Source organism: Cuculus canorus, chromosome 2 (assembly GCF_017976375.1).
Source record: "Cuculus canorus isolate bCucCan1 chromosome 2, bCucCan1.pri, whole genome shotgun sequence".
NCBI lineage: Eukaryota > Metazoa > Chordata > Aves > Cuculiformes > Cuculidae > Cuculus > Cuculus canorus.
In genome coordinates, this window is record NC_071402.1 from 112,313,227 (window position 1) to 112,336,926 (window position 23,700).

At 42.8% G+C, this 23,700-nt stretch overlaps 1 protein-coding gene across 29 annotated transcripts in view; it reads left to right on the forward strand.

The window, feature by feature from the left end:
- The first annotated feature begins 2,557 nt into the window (after window positions 1-2,557).
- Window positions 2,558-23,700, forward strand: part of CLASP2 (cytoplasmic linker associated protein 2) — a 155,966-nt gene continuing 134,823 nt past the window's right edge. For all 29 annotated transcript variants that reach the window (XM_054060001.1, XM_054060006.1, XM_054060003.1 and 26 more), the window contains exons 1-2: window positions 2,558-2,754; window positions 16,923-17,001. In XM_054060001.1, the coding sequence (XP_053915976.1) occupies window positions 2,560-2,754; window positions 16,923-17,001 (274 nt within the window). In that variant the 5' untranslated portion in view covers window positions 2,558-2,559. The remainder of the gene's footprint in view (window positions 2,755-16,922; window positions 17,002-23,700) is intronic.

Genomic DNA, 23,700 nt, shown 5'->3' on the forward strand with positions numbered 1-23,700 from the left:
ACCCACCCCAGGGGACAAAAGGGGGCCCAAGCACAGCAGCTCTGGCACGAAGAGGGGGAACCCGAATTCTTCTCCTTTCCTTTCCCTGCATGTGAAAACTGCAACCATACTTTCGGAGGCCTGAGAGGCCACGTGAACATGCTGCTAGGACAAGGTGGAGGGAGGGAGTGGGACAGGACTGCTTCTCTCCTTTCTAACAAGGGGACATGGACCAGTTTAAACTGACCCTGAAACAACACCTCAAGTCACAGCCTCTGCACTAAAGGGTCTCTGCTACACTAAAGTCAGCTCCTAGCAGTCTGCGTGTGGGTCAGCTGTGTTGCAGGGCTTAATGGCATCCTTCCCACCAAGCTGGCTCCCTTGGGTCCAGCCACCTCAAAACAGGGCAGATCATAGGGTGAACGGGGCTGCAGGACACCATTCAACAAAGTCAAGGCAGCACTTGAAAGACAGCAGAGCAGCTTTCCTTTCTTTCCCTTCTCTTTCCACAGTGGGTGTCTCTGTGCTATACCATCCCACAGAGCTCTGCTGCCCGCACTGCTCATTCATAGAATCGTAGAATCATTAAGGTTGGAAAAGACCTCTAAGATCATCCAGTCCAACTATCAACACACCACCACCACACCTACTAAACCATGTCCCAAAGCAACACATCTACGCATTTATTGAACACCTCCAGGGATGGTGACTCCACCATTTCCCTGTGCAGCCTGCTCCAATGTTTCACCACTCTTTTGATAAAGATTTTTTTCCTAATATCCAGTACTCGCACAGCCTCTCTCTGCCACAGTAAGGGCAGGCAGCAGCCACACTGAAGCACCCGAGGAAGAGGAAAACACATTGAGGCACCACTGCGAGCCTGGGATCATAGAACGGGTTGGGTTGGAAGGGACCTTAAAGATCATCCAGTTCCAACCCCCCAGCCTTGGGCAGGGCTACTTCCCACTAGATTAGGCTGCTGAAAGCCCCATCCAGCCTGGCCCTGAACACCTTTGTGTGTATGGTGTGAATGTCGGGGCTGTCCTATGCAGGGGTGGGAGATGGACTCGATGACCCTTGCGGGTCCCTTCCAACTCAGGTCATTTTGTGATTCTCTGACTTCCAGGGAGGAGGCATCCACAGCTTCCCTGGGCCACCTGTGCCAGTTCCTCACCAGCATAATTGCAAAGAATTTCTTCCTAATGTCTACACTAAACCTTCCCCCCCTCCAATTTAAAGCCATTCCTCCTAGTCCTATCACTCCATTCCTTTGTGAACAGTCTCTTTCCAGCTTTCTTGTAGCCCCTTCGGGTACTGGAAGGCTGCTGTAAGGTCTCCTTGGAGCCTTTTCTTCTCCAGCTGCACGACACCAACTGTCTCAGCCTGTCCTCCCAGCAGAGGTGCTCCAGCCCTGGGATCATCTTCATAGCCCTCCTGTGGACGCATTCCATATCCTTCACATGCTGGGGGTTCCAGAACTGGACACGATACTACAGGTGGGGTCTCATGAGAGCAGACAAGAGGGATGCCTCTCCGCCGCAGCTCCTTGCCCACCTCCCACAGCCCATCCACCCTTCGCACCGCTTCGCATCACTTCCTCTCCTTCTCCCTGCTCTTCCTCCTTCCTCCCTCCGTGCACACGGGAGGGGGTGAGGAAGGAAGAGCGCATGCGCCTCCCGCCACGGCGCACATCCCTCCGCAGCGCGGGGAGGGGCGGGGACGGCCACGCGGATGCGCGTGGGGGCGTGGCCACATCGAAGGGGGCGTGACCATTGAGAATGAACAGTGTCGGGGTGTGGCCTGGTTAAGGGGGCGTGGCCACGGACAACGAGACGCTGTATACACGAAGGGCGTGGTCATAGGAGAAGGGCTCGGCCACAGGTGAAGGGGCGTGGTCATGATGGGAAGGGGGCGCGGCTAGCGAAAGAGGGCGTGGTCACAGCGGAGGGGCGTGGGTTTTGCGCGCCACGCCCGGTCTGGCCGCGCCCGCCGGGGCGGTGCAGGGAACACGGGACGCAACTTCCACGGGACGGGGCTGGTGCCGCATAAGCGGGGGCGAGTTCGCGGGAGGGCTCGCCCGTCCGCCCGCTGCTGGCGGGGCCCTGAGCGGCGTCGAACTTTGGGAGCTGCCCCGCGGGAGAGCAGGAGGCGTCGGGAGCATGAACGGTCCGCCCCGCCGGTGCCCGCGGTGCTGAGAGGCGGCCTCGGGGATCGCCGCCTGCGGGCGGGGAAGAGCGAAAGGCGGCAGGGATCGCGCAGCCCGGTGCCTGCGAGCTCCCCTCCGTTTTCCCCGTTTCCTTTCGCCGGTGCGGGAGGAGGAGGAGGAGCCCTCCCGGGACGGAAAGCCCCCTATCCCGCGGCTCCCCGAGCTGCCCCCGCCCTCCATCCATGCGGGGGGCGCGCACGGAGGGGCCGGGGCTCGGAGGGGCTCCGTGATCGCCGCGGCCCTTCCGGGCATCGCCTCTTCCCCGCGGGGGCTGATCCCTTCTCCGTCTTGCCCCGCCCGCGCTTCCCAGCCGTAAGGAAAAGAAGGAGGGGGGGAAAAGGTCGCTTCGTAACTTTTTTCCGCATCGTGCGAGGATGGAGCCCGCCGGGATGGATTATTTCAGTGAGCAGGTCCAGCAGAAGGACGTGGGCCGCAGGATGCAGGTCGGCCAGGAGCTGCTGGAATACCTGAGCGACCCGGCGAGGAGCACCGACCTGGAGCAGGACCAGCAGCGCCTGGACAAAGTCATCGACGAGTTAACAGGATGGGTCAACTCCAGTAATTTTAAGGTGAGGCGGCTCGGCTCGGCGGGGCTGGGCGCCAGGGAGACCATGATTCATCATGTAGGAGGTGCGGAGCTCCGCAGCACTTCTTCATCGGGTGCGAGCGAGGAATCGAACTCCTTTGACGCAAAAAAACTACACTGAATACAGTTTTTATCCCTCCTTCTCAGGAAGGGAAACCCAGAAATCTGGGGAGGGTTGGTTAGCGTTTTCCTATTTATATTCTTCTGCCCTAATAGAAGGGGACGGGGGGCGGGGAAGTTGGTTTTGCTTTCGTGGGCGGCTGAAGGGTTTTTTGTATGTAATTCAAGAAAAAAAAATAGTCTCTTACAACTCTGTTACACACCGTGTCTAATATAATGGATTAAGTTAAGTGGGGATTTTCTTTTTCCTTTCTGTTCTCCCTACTCCACTCCCGCTCCCTGGGATCGCTGCTATGGGCCATAGGCCGTGCCGGGCGTGGGGGGCACCGTGCGTGTGGCTGTGTGTCTGTCTGGCTGTGTGTCTTACACGGTTTAATGAAGTGAGTGTGTGTGTGTCTGTGTGTGTGTCTAAAAGCTCAATGAAGTGAGCGTGTGTGTGTCTTACACGGTTTAATGAAGTGAGTGTGTCTTACACGGCTTAATGAATTGTGTGTCTATGTGAGTGTGTCTTACACGGCTTAATGAAGTGAGTGTGTGTCTCTGTGTGTGTGTCTCTGTGTGTGTGTCTCTGTGTGTGTGTCTCTGTGTGTGTGTCTCTGTGTGTGTCTAACAGTTCAATGAAGTGAGCGTGTGTGTGTCTAACAGTTCAATGAAGTGAGCGTGTGTGTGTCTAACACGGTTTAATGAAGTGAGTGTGTCTGTGAGTGTGTCTTACACGGTTTAATGAAGTGAGTGTGTCTGTGAGTGTGTCTTACACGGTTTAATGAAGTGAGTGTGTCTGTGAGTGTGTCTTACACGGTTTAATGAAGTGAGTGTCCGTGTGAGTGTGTCTTACACGGTTTAATGAAGTGTGTCTGTGAGTGTGTCTAACACGGTTTAATGAAGTGAGTGTGTCTGTGAGTGTGTCTTACACGGTTTAATGAAGTGAGTGTGTCTGTGAGTGTGTCTTACATGGTTTAATGAAGTCAGTGCTCTGTCTGACACGGTTTAATGAAGTGAGTTTGTGTCTGTGTGAGTGTATGCCTGTGTGCGTCTTCCATGGTTTAATGAAGTGAGTGTGTCTGTGTGTGTCTTACGTGGTTTAATGAACCGTCTCTGTGTGTGTGTCTCTGTCTGTGTGTCTTACACAGTTAATTGAACTGTGTCTCAGTGTTTTACGTGGTTTAATGAGGCAAGTGTGTGTGTGTCTGTGTGTCTCACACAGTTTAATGGAGTGTCTGTGTCTTGTCTTAACGTGGTTTTATAAAGTGAATGTATGTGTGCGTGTCTCACATAGTTTAATGAACTGTGTGTCTCTGAGCGTTTTACATGGTTTAATGAGGTGTGTGTGTGTCTTACACAGTTTAATGAAGTGTGTGTCTGTGTCTTACATGGTTTAGTAAAGTGAGTGTGTCTGTGTGTGCGTGTCTTGCACGGTTTAATGAAGTGAGTGTGTTTTACGTGATTTAATGAGGTGTGTGTGTCTGAGTGTGTCTTACATGGTTTAGTGAGGTGAGTGTGTCTGTGTTTTACACGGTTTAATGAAGTGAGTGTGTCTGTGTGAGTGTGTGCCTGTGTCTTACATGGTTTAATGAAGTGTGTGTGTCTCACTTAAATGAAGTGTGTGTCTGAGTGTGTCTTACATGGTTGAATGAAGTGTGTCTCTGTGAGTGTGTGTCTCTGTGTGTCTTAAACCATTTGATGGAGTGAAATGTGTGTATGTCTCTGTGTGTGTCTTACACGGTTCAATCAAGTGTGCGCATGTCCGTCCCTTACACACCGTAATGAATAACGTGCCCCTGGGGGTTCCCATTGCGAGTTTGAAGTTGTTCATCCTGACTTTAGGTGAATTTCCCTTCAATGGGAAGTTACAGCGCCTTCCTAGCAGTGCAGTGATGACTCACCTCTCGCTTTTTTTTTTAATGATGCGTTTTAGGCGAATCTACGTGAAAACGGGGATTCCTCCTCCGCACGCCTATTGCTGTGTCTGTGCATTTGGTCAGCCGATAGCACGCTTGGCTGTGCGGTTTTATCAGCATGGACAAGCATGTTGGCGATTTTTTGGGGTGTGTTTTGGAGGGTGTGTCTGTGTGCACATGTGTTTGTCTGTCTGTGACTGTCTGTCCATGACTCTGTCTCTGTGTGTGTGTCTGTCTGTGACTCTGTGTGTATGTGTCACTCTGTGTGTCTGCGACTGTCTGTGTGTGTACGCCAGTCTGTCTTTGACTGTGTCTTTGACTGTGTCTTTGACTGTGTCTTTGACTCTGTGTGTCTGTGTGTCTTTGACTCTGTGTGTGTGTCCGTCTGTGTGTCCGACTCTGTGTGTGTGTTTGACTGTGTGTCCGACTCTGTGTGTGTGTTTGACTGTGTGTCCGTCTGTGTGTGTCTGTTTGACTCTTGTGTGTGTATGTCCATGTCCGTGACTCCATGACTGTGTCCATGTCCATGTCCGGTTCCATGACTCTGTGTTCATGACTGTTTCCATGACTGTGACTCCGTGTCTGTACATGTTTGTGTGTGTCAGTCTGTCTGTGACTCCATGTCTGTGACTCCATGTCCGTGTGTCTGTCCGTCCATGTCTCTGTGTGTCAGTCTGTGTGTCTGTGACTCTGTGTGTATGTCTGTCTGTGACTCTCTGTGTGTTTCCGCATGTCTGTCCGGCAGTGCCCCCGCTCTGGCCTCGGGGGGGCGCTGTTGGGCTGGTTTGGGCTCCAGCCCCGCCCTTCGCTCCGCGCCTCCCTCCTTCCCCCTCGCTCTGCGCCTCTGAGCTTGGAGGTTGCTGTCGATATTTGCTGTTTACTCAGCCTCAGGAGTAACTTGTGAGGGCGTTTTTCCTCCCCTCCCCGTTGACTTTACGGCGCTGTGCGCTCGCCGCTGTTTGCACATCGCCCTTATGAGTTTGAGGGCTGAAACTAATATGGCTTAACTCTATTTGCCCGTCTGATTTATTTCATTTGCAAGTGTATTTGTCATTAAAGGTCAGGTTAGCTCGAGGAAATAACATTACGTTGGACAAATATAATGTGTTCGCTTTTAAAGTCTTAGTTGGAGTGATAATTGATTACTGTGAAACCTAGACAAGCCTTTAAAAATACCCTTTTGTGCAAGGAGCACTAAATACTGACGTATTGCGAACAGGCTGATGTAAAAGTTTTTCTTCCCTGCACTTTTAGATCGGAAAAAATGGGCCTTAAAACTTGAAATTTGCTTTTCAAGGTGTTTTTTTCATAGTGCAAGACTTTCTGCTTGCTGTTGCTGTAGGGTGGCAGAACTCCTTGGCTGTAGAACTGCAGGACAAATGAGGATTGTGTAGTACTCCACTCATACAAGATGAGGTGAAGAGTATTACATAGTCTGAGAGTTTTAAAATTAACTTGCATAATAATCACCACCTATGTTATTTTCTTACCTCCTCTCTACGTCCGCTTATTGGCGGTTCTTTATACGTACAGCATTGCAGTTGAAAGCATATTATATACATAATATTAACCACAACAGCACAAGATCTTAGATGTTTTGCTCGTGATCAGTTCCAGTGTTCCTGGCTGTGGTGGTGACTGCCAGCATCTGCTACTTCAAAAAGAAAATTAAAAATACTCCGGAAAACTCTGGTCTGCATCTTATTTGCGTATTTGCATCTTATGTAAACATAGATGTTACACCTTTAAACGTTAGAAGCACATTGGTTATTGAACTCTGGGCTTGAATGATATTGTGAAGTAATGAGTATCACAGACTAATGTGTATTTTCAAGAAAAACATTAATATTTATTTTTTATTACTTTTAATAATCTGTTCGTTACCTTTTCCTTTGCTGAGGAACAGATATGTAGAGCACTTAGACCATTCTCCATATCATCTCTTTCTTCTTAGATGTTGCTAAAGGTCTTTCGGGGTTTCAAAGTTCCGAAGTAAGTAATCCCTCGTTATTGGTATGACTGTTTAATTGAGCAGTGATAATGGCTGGTGACTGGCTTATTTATCGGAACTGCTGAGCTACATGTATTGGAGTGGCAAGTGGGGAAGGCTGGAGGAAGTCTTGAGGAGGAGCATAATTTACACTGTAGGTGACTGGTATGGATAATGAGGGAATTAATGAGGGAACTAATGTAACTTTCCTTGGATGGGCTGTATCGTTCCTTTCAGGTGAAAACCCGGTTCTTACATGTTGCGTACTCTGCTGAGCATACAGAAGGAAAAGGTGCATGATGCGGGAGCTCTTGGTTCAGCTCTATGCTATGCATAAGAAGTGAAAACTTCTTAGGAAATGCCACTCTGGGAAGTTTCTGCCTCATATAACCAGAAGGGAAAGGTTCTGGAGGGAATGAAGAGGATTGTTTTGGTAAAGGATTGACTTGGTAATGAGTGGGGGAAAGAGAATAGATGTTCAGTTAACAAGTATGGACTTGTTAGCAGCAAAGTTGAATTGTCTCAAAAAAGATTTTGGCCATCTAAGTGGTGATTTTGTTTTTCTGAAGTCTGCGACTGTTTATAGTGGTTTAATAAACAATCTGCCAGTTCAAAAGTAAGAAAGCAGATAAGAAAATATCTGAGTTCATCTAGCTCATTGAAGTGGAAAACGCAATTACCAGTTTGAGTTACTGATAAATCAAAAAGATGGGATTAAGAATGTGTTGACTCATTTGTGAATGGCAGGGAGTTCTAGTGAGAAAGCTGGTTGTAGAACACCAGGAGTGACCTAGAGATGAATCATCTTTAAGGCCTGACCTCAGTGAGGACTTCATTTAGGACATCTGTGTAGACAGTGATAAATTAATTTCTAAAGGCTGTTGGAAACTTTGGAACACCAGGGAGTACCCAGAAGATGTGCATAATTTAGGCTTTTATTTTGGATCTCATTAGAATGAAAGAGTTGCTTACTGAACTGAAAATTGTTAGCTTGGTGTCCTGTTTCTGTGATCCAGCTTGTTTCGTATTGGTTGGGACTGACCTCTCTTCCTACAAATATAGAGCTTCCGTTTGGGGGTGTTGTTTTGTGGTTTGTGTTTTTTCTTCTTCCAAAGTCACTGGTTCTGCAAGGCTGTGAGGAAAAAAAATATTTTTTTCTTCTCAAACTCTGAAATATTTGTCAATCTCAAAAAACTGGAACAGTGCTAAGATATGTGTTGTTCGAACTCTCAGGTGAACTTAAAGCAGTAAACTAATTCCTTGCTCTGAAGCTATCACAGCTGATAGATATTTGCTGGCTTTACTGGGTTAACCTGGATGTTATCCACGTGTACATAAGTTCCTATTAAAGTGTCTCTCCTACTCAACATACTCTCCTACTTGAAATAATTGCAAGATTATCTGACTTCGTACAGTCTGGTGGCTCAAACTGCGTTGTGTCTGGCTCAAATAAGTAATCTTGAAACCTGTTTGAACTTCTGCTAAAGACACGTGGGATGGAGAAACACTACTTTTCAAGTAGAGCTTTAGCAGTCTACACTTGACTTTAACCATGCTGTGTGGCTTTTTCAAAGCCCACCAAAATGCAATAGTTACACTCATAAAATTTACTTTTTTGAGCAGTAAAGCCACCTCTCCATTCTTTATGCAAATTACACCTGATTAGAAGTAATGAAAACCTATGACTAAAATTCTGGTAGTTTGTCACGATAAGTTTACATAAGAAGAGTAATATGACTGTGAGTCATCTTCAGATTTCTTACCTCTGTAGTTGATATTTTGGCTTGTTTTATTCCTCAACTCCAGTAGGAAAATAATTAATAATCTCTGTTTCTATCTCAGCACAGCAGATTGTTTGCCGGGCAAAGAAAAAAATAAGATTTTACACTGTTTCTGTCATAATGTGGATAATCTGTTTCTTCGAGGCAAGTCCTTGGAGTTATCTCTTATTCTGTGCTTTCTGCGGAGTGAGATTTTTCCTAGTGCTGTTTGTCTCAACACCAAATACTGAAAGATACTAAAATATCAGTAATGTTTTGTTGTGTTTCCTTGGTTTGGCAAGTATTTGTTTTGGTTTGTTTTTAGTTCAACAGAAGGCCAGCAGGAGGAGCTTTCAATGTCCAGAAAGGAAGATTTGAATTGTAATTTTGGTAATAGTCAAGACAAGTGAAGCCCTTGCAAAAGAGATAGTAGCGGTTATATCATTGTCTACTGCATCAAAGTGTGTGGGGTGGAAGCTAGAATTAAAAATTATTTGAAGAAAAATGCCAATGCTGAGATCTGAAAAAAAAGTAAAGTTCAGAAATAAGAAACTGTGAAGTCCTACATTTCAGTAAGAATAATTGAACTCACAAGTACAGGACATGTGGGGCATGTGGTCATGACTAGGAAGAATGTGTGGGATATTCTGGGTCTGAGGTTGAACACAGGCCAAGAGATGCTACTCGAAAGGCAAACGCTGTAGTGAGTTGTAGGACTGTGAGCTGCAGGACAGAAAAAATAGAGAGGGCCCACCTTAACCTTTATTTTTCAGTTACTGTGGAGATTCTGGAATTTCCTTAATCTTTGTTAGCAACTAGTGGTAATTTAAATGTCTTTGTTGGGGAGAAATGTTTGACTTTGAGTTCTTTGGTGAGTATTATTATTGCTTTCTTCAAGTTGGTTGTTTCATCTTGGCTATGTGGGAACTACTTGCCTTATTTCTATGTAATGAGAACATGATTCGACCTGTTGATGTATGAATCCAGACTTAGCTTTCAAGCTCAATGATTTCCTTCTTTTTCTTGAGCAATAATTATTATTTTTTCATGTATTATTTATGTTCTGTTTATAGAATATTAAATAAACTACTGAATGCTAGCCAAATAATAAGTAGTGCTGCAGAAGACAAACTTGCAAGAAGTTTTAATTATTTTAAGTTTAATTAAAACTAATTTTGTCCAGCCTTTAATTAGGAACATGGAATATATAGTCTCAAACTTTCAGCATCTCCTTCAGAGGTGGAATTGACAGTTCTGAAATATTTTGCAGCTTCAGTTTGTGTAACCTATCCTAACTGTAGTCCCGGTTGAAATAGCAGCTCTGCTTCTCCTGTGACCGGGCATTCTCTCTCTCGTTCTTGAGGCTGTTAACTTTCTGTTGATGTTGAATTCATTTTCTAGTGTTTCAACAAGCTGATTTGACTGATGCTATGGGAGATTTACGGGTACCATATCAAATATGTGTGCAAGAGGGAAAGCAGGGCTATCCCTTTTAGCTTGCAGTTGGATTGATTTGGGTATGAATAGTGACCCTCTCTGAGCTCTGTGCAGTGTGAAAGAGGAGAGGCGCATCCTTCAGTGCAGACTGCACAGCAGTCAAAGAACGTAAGTCATACGTAGTTCAGTGTCCGATTTTAACAGCATTGCTGACCTAAGCAGTTCTTTCCCTAGCTGCTGAATTGCAATGCTGCCTTATGCCTTCGCTGCTGCCATGGGAGTGCTCGTGAGGCTGCACAGGAAATGGGCTGAGGGAAGAGATCTGGCTGAGAACGTGGTTTCTCTTGTCCATTTGTTGGACTGTTTTCCTAAAGCCGGTTACTGTTCAGCTGCATGAAGGCTTTCCTCTGCAGAATAGAGGAGCTGGTGCAGGGGTAGGAGTAAGTAGCAGAGAATGGGGATCGCTGTATGTTTAATACAATTTAAATAAGAGGAAATAGGAAAGAAAATAAGAGACCTTGGGCATGAAAAGAATGACATTCTTTTGGAAGTACTAAGTCCTAAAATAAAGTGGTTCTTTGTTTTGCTCCATCAACATGTTTAGGAAGGCTTTCAAGTGCATTTTTCTTTGGGAGGGAAAAAAAAAAAGCTGCTTTTTTTTTTTCCCCTGTAATTTATGTATTCTTGAGAGATATACCATACATCTCATTGCCCTCCCACTGAGCCCAGCTTTTAGAGAAGCTCTGTCTTCAAACTTTCTCCACTGCAACACATAGTTTAAGCCAAACAGTCACAAAAAGAAACTGGCTTAAAATGTCAGGTGTTGCTGTGTCTTGTAGTTTTATGCTCACTGTCCTTGGAAGAATGTCTCTGAAAAATAATACGGCAGTGGTCAAGGGAGGAATGTTTAACGTATATATGAAGCAGATCAAGCTGGAGGCCGTACAGGACACGTTTTAGAGTTCCAATCACCATATTGTCCACAGAATACAGAAGAATTTGGACATCCACGCTTTCAGTCTGAGCTCAAGTCAGTTTGAAGATCACCAGAGATTTGGAAATAAGAGAAAGTTGTAAACATTTCTCCTTTAACTGTTTTGAGTGTTACACTGATTTGTTCTTCAAAACTGAGTAAATGCTTCTGAATGTGGGAGAGGGAGGAATGTTACAGTTCCCATCATGGGGAAAGGGCAGTAAACCAGATCTTTCTTTATAAGCTTTAAAATTTTTATGATGGCACTATGCTTGCTTGTTTTGGCTGCTGTTCAGTAGAGGTCAAAATAGCAAGGACCTCCCAGATCTGTGCCTGTTGAAGGACCTCTGAAGAAACCAAGCCCTTTCAGCCCTGAGCTGCAGTCCTCACTAACTCTCTGGATAAATATGGGTGATTCATTCAGTAATCCTCTGGTATTGTGGTTGCTTGCGCTGTGACACTGAAATGATTTGTGGTCAGCCATCAGAGATGGATTATGAAAGGAAGACTATCTTAAGCGTTTTGGTAGTCTATACCACTTCTGTGACAGTGAGGGATGCAGCTGGTGTGTAACAAAGATTTTAATCGTAGCAAAGATTTGATACTCTCAGGGGAATCGCGGCTTGTAGTCTAAATTATAGTTGCAAAACATTGATTTGAAGTCAATAAACTTGCATTTTCAGGTAGAGGCAGCTCTGCATTTGCTAAGGGACTTACAACTCAAGCTTGGAGACCTTGTTAGACTAGCAGCAACCCCTTTCTCTCCTTGCTATGTGAGGTGATGTGATATATATTAAAAAAACAAAACAAAACCAAGATAGGGCAGATCTTTGAAGTCATTTGTACCCTTGAAGATGAAAGAAGGAAGAGCATGGAAGTAATGCTTTCTTGTCAGCTAAAATATCTAAACTATAGATGACGTGTGTGGTAGCTTCAGCAGCTGGGACAGGAGTTTTGGCTACTGTCAGCAGAGGCAGCTGCCCATCTCACGCTAAGTGGGAGGATTACAGCAAAGCATTTTCTTGTACAAGGGAGAATGAGGTCTGAAGTTGACCTGGCTGGGGCTGAAGAACCACCTAAGCTGAAGAAACTACCCAGGAAAATAGAAGATTCCTTCTGCCCATGCAGCCAGGGCAGGCTTGATATCTGTGCAGGCTTTTGGGTTAAGGAAGGGAGTGGAATGTGTGTAGATCTCAGCAAAGTGGCGATGTGAACAGAATTGGAATGGGAAACAGTAGAGGGAACAATAAGTGATTGAGTGTCTTACAAAACACGAGAGATGTGTATTCAGAGTGATGAGTAAAGAGAACTAAGAATAAGAAACTTCAAGAAGTGAAGAAGAAAGAGCACTTACATACCTGTGTTTATCTCATATTTAGCTGCTTGAAAGATGCCGAAGATTGTTTGAGAATTGAGAAAGTGTGCCTTTAAGCTTGGGTGACGAGACTTAAAAAAAATCTCATTATGTTCTTGCTTATGTTATGTTCCAGTGTTGCAGTGCTAGAACAATGCTTGTTCTTCCCTGGCTTAATTGTTTGCCATGCTGGTTTGTGTTTGCCAGTTGATTGTTAGTGATACCACAGCTGTCCCCATGGTGACAGGAAGTCCAATTCCTTAACTTCATTCTTTTGGGGCTGCAGATGGTGACCTCCATAATTCCCGTATTAACTTTTCATGACTAGTTCAGATTGTGATCTGCAGAATCTGTATTTCCATATACAGTCCAGAGATCCTATGACCAAATCCAAGGACTTTCATATTAAGGTCATTTGTGCCTCTAGATGTACCCCACCCCCTGGGATGGGAAATTATGGAAACACAGTGAGAATGATAGAAAGTCGGTGTGGTTGACCAGATTTGAAGAACAGTATTTTTTTTTTCCTAGCGAAGACTTAGATGCCTGGAAGTTACTCACAGAAGAGCAGTGGCAGTACTGAGAAGAGTGTGTAGAAGCAGAGCCGGCAAAGGACCAAGCTACAGAGAAAGAAATAAGCTCAATTCCTAGTCGCTGGCACTATTCATAATCACATTTTGGTTGGAACATCTTGATTTCACTGAAGAGTATAGTCCTTTCCGAAACATGAAATATTTCTCAGTTCGGTTGGCAGTTTTGTTGTGATCTGAAAAGTCAAGGATGGTCCTGAACACTGACGTGTTAAAGAGTAGCTGAAAAACTAACTTCAGTTCAAATAAGCCTATTCTACTGTGAATCTCAAAAGCAGTGTTTAAATGCATTGAACAATAGTGAGTTGATGAATCACTCTCAACATACAAAGGCTCTTTCTAGGCAGCAGGCAAAAGGCTTAATGAATGCAGAGTAAGAAAAAAATCCGGCGATTTTGATACCAGAAGAAATATGCCATTTATTGAAGCTGGTGGGGAAAGAGCCATGGTGCTGTTGAGACTTTTTTCAGTTGATAGTGCATAGCCTGTGTTGGTATGTGGGCCCTTACAGTGTCTGAGAGCTTGGAACTCCTTTTCGTGCAGACGGTTCTGCCTTGACCCGTGGGGTTTTCTTCTTTTTTGTTTTTGAATGCTGCTCGTGCCACCCCATATCAATTGTTACGGACTTCTTCCAAACGGCTGCTTGCATACCGCACGTGTGATACCTACTCTACCAGGAGGTGCTAAAACTCAGAATGTTGTGTCTGTTAATACTGATTTACAAAATCAATAAGGGGTAGTTTATTTGATATACTCTATAGGGGTATGCTGCAGCTGCCTTATTTTGAAATGTGGAACGAGAGCCAATTTTGTAGCTAGAGAGCAGTTTCCCATTACATCCAGCCTGAGATCACATCATACATTCTCACTTTGCAGATACGCTGATATTTCATACCTGTTATCTTGTCAAAACTGCAAACCATAGAGAACTCTGTATGAGCTAAAGAATAACCATCATGTTGTAGGTAGAGGATTGCTCTTTTAAGACTGTGGTAACCTGTTCACTTACCTCTTATCTGCAAAGGTTTTTGTTTAGTGGCTGTTAAAGAGCTGTTAAAGAATTTAAGTGCTATATGTGTTACTTTGGCATTTCTTAAAGCAAGGGTTAGTGTTTTATCTCATTCTGACTTAGAAAGGTGACTTGAAAGCTTTGTTTTATCCCGTGCAGTCTGAACAGGGTATGTTTTCATACTGTAAAGACATCACAAGCCAAAGCTACTCACCAGGATATTTAAATCGACAATATTTATTGAAGTGTCTTTTTTGCATTAATTATTGAACACCAGCTGCATACATTAAGCAAATCTTTGATAGTTACAAAGAGCCAACACCATATAGACAACTGCTTGAATGGTTGATCAAGATAAATGTGTCTTGGATCCTAAGAGGTGATTAAACTTTACCCATTCACAGGGAGGGATATAAAAATACGGAATATGCAGCCATTATCTCAGTGGGTGCTCTCCATCAAAATAAAATGCTTTTACACAGATATAATCAGATTCTTTGTTGGCAGTAATGTCATGGTAGGGTGAGTAGCCATTTCTTTCATAGTTGTCAAGCCTATGAGCCTAGGTATATAGAGGTTCAAATCTTGGATAGGTCATTGTTTTGACCCATGGGAGACTTAAAAAACAAACATTCCCCACCAACCAAACCAACCAGAAAAAAAAAGGCAAAAAAACCCCTAACCAAACCCCCTCCAGGCCCTGGAGGCCAAGCACTGGAGGAACTAATAAAACTCCACCTTACTCAGAACTCTTCTTTGGGATTTAGTTAAATAGAGGATCTGTAGTAAAAACCCCAGCCACGGATGCTTTACTTTTTTTAAATCTTGGAGCTGCTGTTATGTAGAAGTGTTCAAGAGAGATTTTGTAAAGACCGTCAAACGTGCAGAGAAGAGAGAGACTCACTGTAAGTACCTTTACAGAAGGAAAGGCTGCAGTTTGTGTATTAATAGACCCCAAAGTACTTGCATGGGAAAAGTATCTTAAATTGTCACTGGAAGACAAGTCTAAGGTGGGGCTTGTAGTCAGGAAACAGAAACAGAAGAGAACAATGTATATCCAGAATGAATTTCATATTTCTTTAAGACATTACTTTTTAGATTGAGATTTTTATGTCGGGTCTCATAGTTTGACAATTTGCAAAATAACATTAAAGGAAAGAGTTTTTGGGAAGCCTTGACATTAACATAAAAGCTGGCTTGCATTAGTTGTCTAAGTTAGTTGTCAGTTGTAGTACTATGTCTTCTCATCCTAAGCCGTAGATGCAGTCATTTGCTGTCAATATATTAATTGAAGCCAGTGATGCCATCCACTTATTTTTGCTATTCTGTTATAGTATGTAATAAATTGTGTACATTTTCACGTTAGTTGCCCTAACTTGGAAGTTTTGTACTTCCTGTTTAAAAGGACATCTATTGTACTAATACTGAATTTATTACAAATACTGGATTTATTTATTAAAATCTGCTTTATTATGCAGTTACTTCAGATCCTAGATTTCATTGCGGCTGTATTTTTCTATTTTCCCATGGAAACAAGGCTCACGTGATCCTGTGTGTGGTGCCTGTGTGTATTCGTATCCCTCTCCAGTCATACTGGTTTTGACCTGTTGTCTAGTGTGAACAACTGTGACAGATAAGGCTCAGAGTTGTCCAAAGAAATGTGGTTCCAAGTTTTGTGAAAATAAGTAGCTAGTAGAAGGGAATAATTCCGCTCATGTCTTTGTGGGGAAAAATTTGCAGTGCGTGTCTTGAGAAGGAAAAACGTACAAATGCCCAAGCTTCAGGAGGTCCTTTTGGTGTTTGCACCTTCCAGGGCAGCAAAACGAAGTAACTACAAGATGTGAAAATGCAGGTTCTGGTGTTCATAGTGAACTATCATAGGAAATCGAGAATGAAGTCTTGGAACAGTAAGCAGGATAGTTAAGGGTGGGGAAAAAAAGTGTCTTGCCCTCATAAAATAACGTGGTTTAACTGGTGGATTCTGATCTTGGTTTTGTTTTTGTTTTAGTAGAAATTATCTTCTCATCTAGTTTCTGTTCATAGACAGAACAGACATTCCTCACGATCCCAGTAGTACTTTGAACTTCCTTTTGTTTTCAGATTTATTTTTTTTTTTCCAATTGAATTTTAAAGTAAGAGAAACAGAACTCCCCCGGCTTAACAAGCAGGTGGGCAAGTGGTGTGGTCTGAACTGCAAGGGAAGATGGTATTAACTTCTCTCAGTCCTTTTCTTTTGGGAGATTGGAAAATTATGTAATGACCTTAGTGGATGAGCTAAGTACCCCAGATTGAAGTAAGCTCTTAGCATCTGGGGAGCTGTTTAAGATGTCTTTTTTTTTTTCCCCAGTCTGTATTAGTACTTATGTTTGGGGCCTCAGTTTTGTGTTTTAAGTCGTTTGCTTTTTCCAAGTCTAGTCTGCACCCTTTGCCCCCCTTTTTTTGTTTTTGGTTGGTGGTAGTTAGCGCTTTCTGGTTTGTTCTTTCAGCAGCTTAGGCATTACAGCCTCTACCAGGTTTCTAAAGCCTTACAGATACTTATTTTGAAGGAATTTTTATTTTTAGTTTAATGAGTTAGACCTCTAGAGTCATGTTTTAAAGGAACTGAGGGACAGAACTGCAGTCCTAATATATGATCCAGACAGGAAAAAGAATAAAAGCTTCTTCTACCTCTTTAGTCCACATAATTATTCATTTGAATTTTAATAATTTGTAGTTGAAAATACTAAAACATTGGATTTTGGATAGGTACTTTCTCTTTGTTTCAAGACAAGTACTGAAAAAATTGGAACTGCTCTGGTGTATGTAAATACATTTGATCCCCTCCAAACATATTCTGATAACTTTGTCTTGGTGAAAGCTTTCCAGGAATTATCAGCTCTCTAACTGGAACTTTAATTTATCTTTAAGTTAAGATATTGTCTTTCAGCATGCGTGCATAGGTATGGATAATTTATTTAAAATATACCCTAAAGAATTTTTCAGTGATCTGTTTCGTATATCTAATGCTTTTATTTCAACAGGTAGCGCTACTGGGACTAGATGTTTTAGGTGCCTTTGTTGACAGACTATCAGGACGCTTTAAACCCTATATAGGAACTGGTAAGTGAAATATAATTTTAGTTTTATTAACACCAAGAAGTAAAAGACAAGTTTTTTTGGGGGGTTTGGGTTTGGGTTTTTTTCCCCTGTCCCTAGAAGCTGAAATGGAGCATGTTGAAAGCTTTCTGAGCTAATTATAATATATTAGTAGACATCTTACTGCTGCTGTTGGAATTTTTAAATTATTTTATATTACCTTATAAATATTCATTTGTCATGCAATCGTGGATTTCTAGGTGGTGGTTGGGATTTTTTAGAGGTTACAGGAATATTTTTTCAGTAATTAGTTTCATGCTAAGTACTTGCTCACCACTCCCATGTTATGTACTTGCTTACCACTCCCCAAGACAATCATCTAAAAATCACATTGAAATATAAGTGTTAATGTTCAACGTGTGTTAAAGATCGAAAGTTTTATTTGCAGATCACTTTAATTTTAGCCTTTTGTCTACTGAAGCCTGTGGTCTCAGAGGACTGTGTGTTCCTCCTCCTGTTAGATAACTGGACTGTAGTTTTTAGTAGTCTAAACTTTTTATGGGATGAAAAAAAAGTGCTAACTGTTATTGTTGTGTGAAGTGTTTACTCGAGTTCATTTCAAATTAATGACTTTTCTTGTGCCTGAGTATGAAGCAATTATTCTGGGAAATATGAGCAAACTATGGTGCTCGACTCATTTTGCTGCTGGCCTTGAAAAGAGATAGTGATACTAGGGCATCGGTGTTGTATCACTGTTTTTAACAGAGTTTTCTAGCTTAATCATAGAATAATTTGAGTTGGAAGGGACCTTAAAGATCATCCAGTTCCAACCCCCCTGCCATAGGCAGGGACACCTCCCATTGGATCAGGCTGCCCAAGGCCCCATCCAACCTGGCCTTGAACACCTCCAGGGATGGGGCAGCCATAGCTTCTCTGAGCAACCTGTTCTCGTCTCTCATGGTGAAGAAATTCTTCCTAATGTCTAGTCTAAATCTGCCCCTCTCCAATTTATACCGACTATGTCCCGTTACAAAATTTTTGTGAATTATCTTGCATATTGTACCTGCATCCCCAGCTAACTCAAATTGTCTGTCAAACTGTTGAGCTTCCTCTTCTTTACACATCTACTTTTCTATCTAATAGTTAAGAAATAGGCAGAATTTGAAAACTTAGGAATACAAGGTATGGCTTATGATGGGTTGCAAATGAAGTTTATTTTAAGCATATTTCAGGATGCTGTAAAACTACTGCAGTACACTGCTACAGACTTGAAATTTGTTTTCATAAAACCATAGAATTGTTTGGCTGGAAGAGACATTTTGAGATCATAGAGTCCAACTGTACCTGTCCACTTCTAAACCATATCCCTGATAACCTTGTTTACCTATCTTTTAAATACCTCCAGGGATGATGACTCAAACACCTCCAATGGCAGCCTCTGCCAGTGCCCGATGACCCCTTCAGGGAAGAAATTTTTTCTGATATCCGATCTGAACTTCCCTTGGTGCGACTTTAAGGCCATTTCCTCTTGTTCTATTGCTTGTAGCTTGGAAGTAGAAACCAAGACCCACTTTGCTGCAACCTTTCAGGTGGTTGTAGACAGTGATAAGGTCTCCCCTCGGCCTCCTTTTCTTCTAGGCTAAACAACCCCTCATTTCCCTCAGCTGCCTCTCATAAGACTTGTTCTCAAGACCCTTCACCAGCTTTGTTTCCCTACTCTGGACACGCTCCAGGACCTCAATGTCTTTCTTGTAGCGAGGGGCCCAAAACTGAACACAGTATTTGAGGTGCAGCCTTGCCAATACTTGATACAGGGGAAGGATCACTTCCCTGGTCCTACTGGCCACACCATTTCTGGTACAGGCCAGGATGCTGGTGGCCACCTTGACCACTGCTGGTTCATGTTCAGCCGGCTGTTGACCAATACTCCCAGGTCCTCCTCTGCCAGCCGCTCTTCCCCAAGCCTGTAGCTCTGCACAGCGTTGTTGTGTCCCAAGTGCCAGACCAGGAGCTTGGCCTTGTTGAACCTCATATGGCTGGTCACAGCCCATTGATCCACCTTGTCCAGATCACTCTATACCACCTCCCTACCTTTTGTTGCAGAAGGTTTTCCTTTGGCTGGTTAGTTTTGTATCAGAGCAGTGTAAGGGAAGGTGAGGCGTGTTGTGCTACCCAGAGAACACTGATTTCTCAATAGTCAGAATTTGTAGCTACAAACAGTGCTAGGCTTCAGAGTTTTGCACTGTTTTGAGTTATATTTTGGTGGTGTGTAGAACTTAAAATTACAGCAACTTCATTGGAAAACTTCCTTAATTTCTTCTGTGTTGTTTTTTTTTTAAGTATGAGCTATTTTTTGTCCCAGTGTTTGAGTTGTTTGAGATTCCGAGCAAATTAAAGATTTAAGTTTCAGTACTCATAGCATTTTTATATATAAATTTTCTTGGAAAAAAAGAGAGTACTGGCATAGGGTGACCATCAAAAGTGTAACATCAATAGACATCTGAAGCTGTGTATTCCAGAAGTACTTTCTAGAGAAGCTGACTAGTAGTGCCTTCAACTGAAATTGGTTTTCTGAGTGTCTCCAGAATTGAGACCTGTGGAGCGCATTATGCTGAATATGCAAGTCACTGTTTGTAAAGTATGTATGTTTGTTTGAGCTTAACAGACACTGAAATGTTAGTGTCAGTAAAGACAGAAAACTATCTTTATTTTAGATGACTTTAAAAGCATGATTTGTCGTATGAATTCTCTTCAGTTGGTTGCTGTCGCTGCAGGTCCTGTAACACGATTTGGATCATTTCCTGTTTTTGTCAGTGAAGTAGTAATACAAAAACTTAACTGCAGTTGTCTGGGAGTGTAGATAGTCCAGGGTTTATGAGAATAATTAAAAGCAGACTGGTGAGCAAAAGAACTGCTTCCTTCAACAAAACATAAAGAACCAGCAGTTTCCCAAATCATGTTTTGTGTTGACTCTGCAGATTTGGCTTCTAATAGAATCCGACAATGACTCCAATAAGTCAGACCACAGACTCGTGTCTGACGCTGATCCATTTGCGGATGCCTAAGGAGAAAGTAAGGACAGGAAAAACATGTAGTGGTAACTCCTTCAGTATGAACCCCTAGTTGTCAGCAGTCTTGCAGTTTAGTGCCAGCTGAGGCAGATTGAATCCTCAGTGTCTCCTCTGTCACCTTGTTTTGCTGCAGCTTTATCTGGTTGGTTTCTGAATCAACCAGATGTTTGGCTTCTGCAGTCTTCTGTGGTAATGCTTAGTCACGCAAAACTCTTGTTTTGGACTGTCTGCCTGATAACTTGATGCCTGCTAGACCTTGTGTTAGGGTTGTGAGCCATCATTTATTTTCTTGACTGCAAGTCTTCATTTTATGGGTCTCTTTTGTGCCTCTCCTCCATTATCCTGGGTAAGAGTCCCAGTCTAATTGTTGCTTGTATTCACATGGTTCCACAGTTTCTATTCTTTTTTCCTTTCAGTGCCTTTCTGTTGTAGTGATTTTAAGATGAGGAAGATATAACAGCGCAGATGTAGCATATGTTTATTGTGACATAATTCTGTTTGGATTTATTATGTCATCTATTACTTTTATAATTATTGTCAATCTGTTTCTTTGTTACGTTGCTATTTCCTGTAAATTGACCTAATATATCAATGAGGCTGTCTACTATAGCAACCTGTGCAGAGATGGTGAATTTAGGGTCCACCACCCAGGGTGGTGTCTCTTCCTCCATGCCTCTATCATTAAGGTACATTCCTTCCTGTAAGGACCTGTTCTTCAGAACTGCGTAAAAATCCAGCTGTTAGCTGAGTTACCTTCTGCACAGCTCTTACAAGGTTGTGAGATACCACTTTTTTTTTTTTTTAATAAAAAGCTATATTGTCTCTGCTGTAGCAAACTTGGTGTGTATTAACTGTGACTGTAGTGAGTTCTTTACAGATGCCAGAAGAAACTAGAATCATAGAGTCGTTTAGGTTGGAAAAAACCCCTCAAGATCATTGAGTCTAACTGTTAACTTAATACTGCCAACTCCATCACTAAACCACGTCCCTGAGCACCACATCTACCTCCAGGAACGGTGACCTAATCACATCCCTGGGCAGCTTGTTCAAGTGCCTGATAACCTTTTTGGTGAAGAAATTCTTTCTGGTGAAGAAATTTTTTCTAGTATTAGTTCTGAACCTCCCCTGGAGCAAACTGAGGCCGTTGGCTTTCCTGCTGTTGCTTGTCACTTGGGAAAAGAGACTGATACTCACCTTTCTACAATCTCCTTTCAGGGGGACACAGAGACTGAGAAGGTCTCTCCTCAGCCTCCTTTTGTCTAGAGTAAACAACCCCAGTTTCCTCAGTCCCTCATAAGACTTGTACTCCAGATCCTTCACCAGCCTCATTATCCTTCTGTGGATGCACTCCAGCAGCTCACTGTCCTTCTTGTAGTGAGGGGCCCAAAGCTGAACACAGTATTTGAGGTGTGACCTCACCAGTGTGGAGTACAGGGAGAAAAATAATTTCCCTACTCCTGCTGGCCAGGATGCTCTTGACTTTCTTGACCACCTGGGCATATGGCTGACTCCTGTTGAGCCAGCTATTGACCATCACCCCCAGATCCTTTTCCACCAGGCACCTTTCCATCCGCTCTTCCCCAAGGCTGTAGCGTTGCATGGGGTTGTTGTGGCTCAGGTGCTGGACCCAACCCTTAGCCTTGCTGAACCCTATTCAATGACCTTAGCGCATCGATCCAGCCTGTCTTGTGCCTCCATAGAGCCTGCCTTCCCTCTAGCAGATCAACACTGCTGTCCAGCTTGGTGTCATCTGCAAACTTAGTGAGGGTGCACTTGATCCATGTCATCAATAAAGTTATTAAACATGACTGGCCCCAACACTGAGCCCTGGGGAACACCACTTGTGATTGGCTGCCAACTGGATTTAACTCGCTTCACCACAAGTCTTTGGGCCTGACCACCTAGTAATTTTTTTACCTACTGATGAGTGTAGCCATCCAAGCCATGATCTGCCAGTTTCTCCAGGAGAATGCTGTGGGAATGCTTTTAGTTCAGGTTTTACATGTAACTTCCTTATTACTTCTGGGTGATGAAAATTGCTTAGAAGTAGGAAAAAAAGTTTTCACCCCTCCCCCTGAAACTTCTATGGAGTTTCCATAGTCATGTAGTTAAGAAGAACTAACTATTCTATGCCAACTGCCATTTTAGAGTGTTTTTTTAATCTTGGTTATGTCCAGTTAGGTCATTGCTTGATGTGAATATAGTTAATGAGGTGGGTAATGATGTATAGTAAATTCACATTTCATACAGGTGGTATGAGGAGAAAATAAAGATTGTGGTATCAAGCCTGAAAATGTTAGGAACTTTAGAGGAAAAATATTTCAACTAAGTAATATGGTTCTTATAGCTCCACAGGAAGTCTTAGTAGTATTTTATATGGTAGTAGGTATTTTATATGATCGGTTTTGATCAAATAAATGAGTATATTATTTTTTTAAGATAGGCATAATAGGACTTTTCCAGCCAATTTAATTATTACTTTGAAATATTAAAAATATAGTTAGCCTGTTATTTAATGTGTCAGGTTGTTGTAGGTACTTGCATTCTCGGTCAAGATCAGGATTGCACTGTGAATACAGTCAAGGAAGATGTGTATGTAAAATACCTACCTACTCTGTTTTCTGCCATTTCTAAAACGCAGTGAATCCTATTTCCCAGGTGAAGTTTCACTTTTATAGCCGTGTTTCTGTTACACCTGGATCCTTAAACGTGTTTTGTCTTAATAAAGAGCACTGCAGTTTGCTGACCCTGAGATGTTTTTATTTGTGATTCAGAACTCAGCAAACGATGGAAATATGATAGCATATTACCCAACTATAACATGGCAAAGCGTCTTCCCCTCCTCCCCATTTAATTTCCTGTTCAGTTATGATGGGGATAGATTTCTTTAACTGCAGAGAAAAATAACTGATATGACTCAGTATTCACCCCCATAAGCATTTTGCTAAGTAGAAAAAAAACACAAATGCTTTATTATTATTTCAATCTTCACAGCCTACATCTATGCTGTAAATGCGATGTGGGCAAAATCAATGCAATAGTTGGAGAACAGATGCTTTCCAGTATTCTGAAGAGCACGGTAGTGATCTTTGTATCGAAGTATAATGCCTGATAAGAGACTTAATTTAGTTTCCTAGGCAACAATTTAATGTTGCAGTAACTTTCTTCCAAGGTGTTATCCTTTTATTGTTAACCACATTGCGTGCTTTCCACAGCTGGCATCACTGTTACGAGAACCTAGACACACAAATTTGGATCATCTTTTTTTATTTCTTCCAGTGAAGATGCTTGAACATACTTCGCAAGTAATAAATATCAGGGTTAAATTCATAAGACTATGTGGTAATATTCCGGGAAAAATTAAGCAGATTAAGGAATGTTTGAGTGTTAAAACTTAAAGTATTGTCTTTGAGTATTTAAAACTGCAGATTGTTCTGTGGTTAAGAGAGATTACGTAAGAGTACATAACTACAGTGTCACCATCCCTTTTCCCAGGTGATGGCATTAATTATTAAAATATTATGTATCAGAAATAAAAGAGAATGTCAGCATTATAGGCAAATGTGACTGCATGATAGAGGTTCTGGGAAGAGTCTCTACTCATAGTTTCTTTTCCTAAATGGAGTGAGCGTTATTTTTCCCTCTTGTTATT